We start from the raw sequence: 4,261 nt of genomic DNA, 5'->3' as shown, positions 1-4,261 counted from the left end.
CCTACCTGCCTGTCAGCCTTCCATCTGTGCACAAACTTATCTCGTGCGCGTTCGTGTGTGTTGGAGGAGGGGCTCTGTAAGGAAGTGGCAGATTTTCTCCGGTTGTGTATTTTCAAATTCTAGCGCACTCGAGCTGGTTTCTCCAAAATTACATACCCCACCTTTAACTTTGGATAATGTTAGGGATTCATTTTGTCTTACTCCTAGGAGTCTAACCTTTTCTGTGTGTTGACGTTTACGACCAACCCTAAGTCTGTTATCTGTCTTAAGGAATGGGAAGTCTCAGCTATTGTTGACATTACCAGTTTTATGACCGGTCAACTCTCGGTCACAGAGCCTAAGAGTCAGATAAGTGATTCAGTGTCTCCAGGTGTTTACGCCACAATATGCTCATTAACTCTCTGTAAACTAGTTAAAAGGTCTATCGAGAGATAGGCTGGTCAGATTTGACATGGCAACCCACCAGTGCAGTCAGAACCTTTGACTGTTGTGACCTTTTGATGTGAGGTTTCTCCGGCGCGATGCTTGTATTAAAGATGCGCGTGTTTGACATCAGCTTCCATTCTCGTCGGTGTCTCTCTGGTCCTACTCTCTCTTCGGCTGGCAGAAGTTTGCCGGCTAAGATAATAACACGGAGAATGGCAGAAGGCGCTCCTTTTGCGCTCTCTCCGCTCTCCTGACAGGCCTGTCATATCCTCAGGCAGGCTCCCGTGATCCAGTAATGGTGGACCCGACAAGTGAAGAATAGAACAGTACCTTTATAACTAGTTTGCTTGTTCTCAGGATGTAGATTCATAGTTAATGGTATTTAGGTCTACTCTGAGTGTCGTGTTTGCTCCGCTCTCGGTCCCGTCAGGCGGTGAGGCTGGGCAGATTTCTGCTTCAGCCATGTTGCATACGCGCTAATTTGCGTGTCTTTTTCGGAACGTTAAATACTGCAGACTGGTGAAGCCATTTTTGATGAGCTTGGTTTTGCGCGGCCAGAGAACAGTGTAATGTATAAGATTTAAGTCTGTGATTGGCCTCTCCTAGGTTCGGACTTTATAGAGAGCACCGGATCGCATCGGCAGGAAGTAAATAGTCGGGACCGGTTCGATATGCGAGCTCCCTAGACTCTACAACTCATGTGGCAGTTCAGGCTTTGCGGTGTGATTTAAGGATGTACAATCGTGATAAATACAATAAATTTAAAAAAGGCAAGATTCAGCACGCATATATCTATTTGTTTATTGAATCCAAGATGGCTGAATACCACATTAAAGAAATTGCAGTTCAGATAGTAGAAGACAGTGAAGCAGGCCACAGTGTGTAAGTGGACAGATCATTGGATTATGCTCATCAGGGGTAGACATTAGGGTAAAATTGGTATTTAATCACTGGCCACCAATTGTACACCCGTGGCGGCCGGAGCATTCGTCACAAAAAATGAGTGATAATCGACAGAAATTAAGCACATTTGTTGCATTAGTAATTTATGCACTACTACATTAGCTGGACTTGTACTACAGACTTTTGAATCATCAGTTCTTCTCTTTTCCTCAATTGTTGCTATTTGGTTTTTAAAAGTAATGTAGTTGTGGTCTTGTTAAAAAATGTCTGGCTATTAGTAATGGTATTATTATTAGTATGAATCGCGCTCTCTGCGCTTGCCTGTCATCAGGGTCTTCTAGAATATGCAATGCAGGCTTGTAATGATAGATGAACCTTCATCTCTTCTACTCCGGGCTGGAACATTTCCTAAGCCAATACCTTCTCATANTAGTAGAAAAGCCTATTCACCCATATGTCATCCAATGTTTTATTTAGCCAAGTGTTAGACGATATAGATGAAAACCTTTTAAATTGAATAAGGCCTCTATTGGCTAAATAAAACATTGGATGACATATGGGTGAATAGGCTTTTCTACTACTTATAATTCTATATTTGAGCAGAATTAAATAAAATGAGGCTATATACAATATATACTAGGGATGCTCCGATCGATCGGCCGCCGATCGAACGGCCGCCGATCGATATCGGCCGATACCCACTCTCTACCGATCGATCGGTGTTCTCTAAGCAGTTAATGTAGACTTGAATAATGTACTTAATTTGAATGTAATAATTATGTTGGTTGTTGTTTGTGGAAGCGCCAGTGACTGAGCCCCATTAACTGAGTTTTAAACATCACTTTAAATGGAAGATCCCCATAGGCCCCGCCCACTCGATCGGATCGGCGAGCGGTATTGGCCGATACTGATTCCGGCGATCAGCCTCAAAATTCCCGATCGGAGCGTCCCTAATAGATTCCTTCGTAAAATACTTGTTATATAATTGCTTGAATTTTAGAAGTTGTGAATTCAGAATCTTTGAGGATGAAAATCTAAATTCTTCTTGACCTTGAATCTATTTTGCCCCCCCCACCCTTATCCACCAGCCTCGATAATAACCCCTGCTTCCCTCCTCCTGTCCCCAGCTGAGATCCTGCAGGCCAACGACACCCTGACTCAGGTCATCAACCAGTACAAGCAGCAGGTGAAGGGGGAGATCGTCAACGGCAACAACACGTTAAACACACACAAGCAAACAGGTGGGAAGAGCTGAGCGCAGAAACACATTAATGTGTAGAGAAGATGGAATTGGAGGATGAACCCCTCTTTAATGGTCCCACGTGTTCATGCACACAGCCTAATGAGTGTACTGTGTAATAGTGGTGTAATCATACACAGTGAAATGGGACCTCTCCAAGTAGCAGTCCACACTCCATATTTTAAGTCTGTTCGGGGACTTGAACCAGCGACCCTACTGACTGAGCACTGCCGGACAAGAGATGTTAAATGCAGAAGATTATTTATATACAATAACTTTATTGATACCTCTCAGGAGGGACGTCCCTGCTGGATCTGTCGGGGTTGGACACATCGCCTCAGTCGCCGTCATCTTTCCCAGAGTTCCCCACTCCCACAGACAACGCCCCCTCGCAGGAGATGGGGATCAGTCTCCTGGACGACGAGCTCATGTCACTCGGTAACAGCATCGCCTGAACATATTGAGTTATTATTCATAGGCCATACTGCCGAGCCCTATGCAGGACTTTGATTGTGTGGAGTTCTTTATAATAATAATAATACATTTGATTTATTTGGTGCTTTTCCTGGTGCTTTACAAGCAATTAAAGAAGAAAAATAACAACAAAAGTAAAAAGTGCTAAGCTAGGTGGAATAAGGGCGAGGGGTTAGTGGATAAGGAGTTGAAGGCAAGAGTGAAAGGGTGAGTTTTGAGGGATTGTTTGAATGATCTGAGTGTTGGTATGTTGAACCATTATGCTACATAGTTGTGTTACTCTTTGTGCATCCCACAGGTCTAAGTGAAGGAACACACACCTCCAACCCCCCCTCACAACCTGAAGACTCCACAGCCTGGGACTCCTTCCAGGTGATTCTTTACGCTCTCAAACATGCACCCCCTTAAACAGTCACGTTAAAAGGCTCATCGCTCTGAATACATGTCCGGTATAATCAGCGAGACATCCATCTCCTCACACTCTCTCTTCTTCAGTCCTCTGACAGTATAGACGCAGACATCCCAGCAGCCCCGAGCCTCCTCCTGACTCCGGACCCCCCCTCCCTCTCTCTCCCCCTCTCCTCCCTCTCTCTCCCCCTCTCCTCCGGCTCCACCCCCGGTAACTCCGCCCTGGACGAGCTGGACCTACTGGGGAAGACGCTGATGCAGCAGTCCCTGCCTCCAGAGGGCCAGCAGGTCAAATGGTAATTTAAAAAACTCTGTTCTACTGTGACAATAGCTGTGGGAAATAGCTTCAGATAAGCATTTAAAGGTCCCATGTCATGCTTCTCCGGTTATTACCCGTCCCCTTGTGTGTTATGAAGGTTTTTATGTAAACGGTCTGCAGAGTCAAAACCCTCAAAGTACACCCTGTAGGGAGTAAAACTCTAACACAGAGAAGACCTGTCTGTGCTGCCCCAGAACGCCTCGTTGGACATTTCTCTTTTTCCATTGTTTGCTTCTTTGGTATAGTGACGTATTTCGGGTATAGTGACGTTTGGACCAATCCGTGGACTTCCTCACACACACACACACTCGGCAGGACGTTGCGAGGCTCGCTGCTGGGAGGAGCGGGACACTGTGAGCTGGCTCAATGGTGTGGGGTCAGCGAGACACAGCGGAACTCAGCCTGAACACACACAAACTCCCAGCCAGGCTGCGGGTGTGTGTGTGTGTTTCGGTCTGTGTCTCGCTGTCTCGCAGACGGCCACTGGGCTC

General features: G+C 45.9%; 1 protein-coding gene across 1 annotated transcript; it reads left to right on the top strand.

Annotated features, from left to right (window-relative positions):
- Positions 1-2,400: 2,400 nt before the first annotated feature.
- LOC104944938 (ADP-ribosylation factor-binding protein GGA1-like) lies at positions 2,401-3,751 on the top strand. The gene is made up of 4 exons (XM_010770544.1): positions 2,401-2,570; positions 2,864-3,007; positions 3,342-3,415; positions 3,539-3,751. The coding sequence occupies exons 2-4, from the start codon at positions 2,968-2,970 to the stop codon at positions 3,749-3,751; spliced, it is 327 nt and encodes a 108-aa protein (XP_010768846.1). The 5' UTR covers positions 2,401-2,570; positions 2,864-2,967.
- The last annotated feature ends 510 nt before the right edge of the window (positions 3,752-4,261 follow it).

This window comes from Notothenia coriiceps, unplaced genomic scaffold (assembly GCF_000735185.1).
Source record: "Notothenia coriiceps isolate Sejong01 unplaced genomic scaffold, NC01 NC01_scaffold00008960, whole genome shotgun sequence".
In the NCBI taxonomy this organism is placed as follows: domain Eukaryota; kingdom Metazoa; phylum Chordata; class Actinopteri; order Perciformes; family Nototheniidae; genus Notothenia; species Notothenia coriiceps.
The sequence above is the reverse complement of the archived record's forward strand: the minus strand, read 5'-3'. Positions and strand labels throughout refer to the sequence as shown.

Coding starts and splice junctions, on each gene's coding strand:
- LOC104944938 (XM_010770544.1), top strand. CDS start 2,968: ATGGGGATCAGTCTCCTGGACGACGAGCTCATGTCACTCG. Junction 3,008..3,341: donor CGACGAGCTCATGTCACTCG/GTAACAGCATCG, acceptor TGCATCCCACAG/GTCTAAGTGAAGGAACACAC. Junction 3,416..3,538: donor CAGCCTGGGACTCCTTCCAG/GTGATTCTTTAC, acceptor TCTCTTCTTCAG/TCCTCTGACAGTATAGACGC.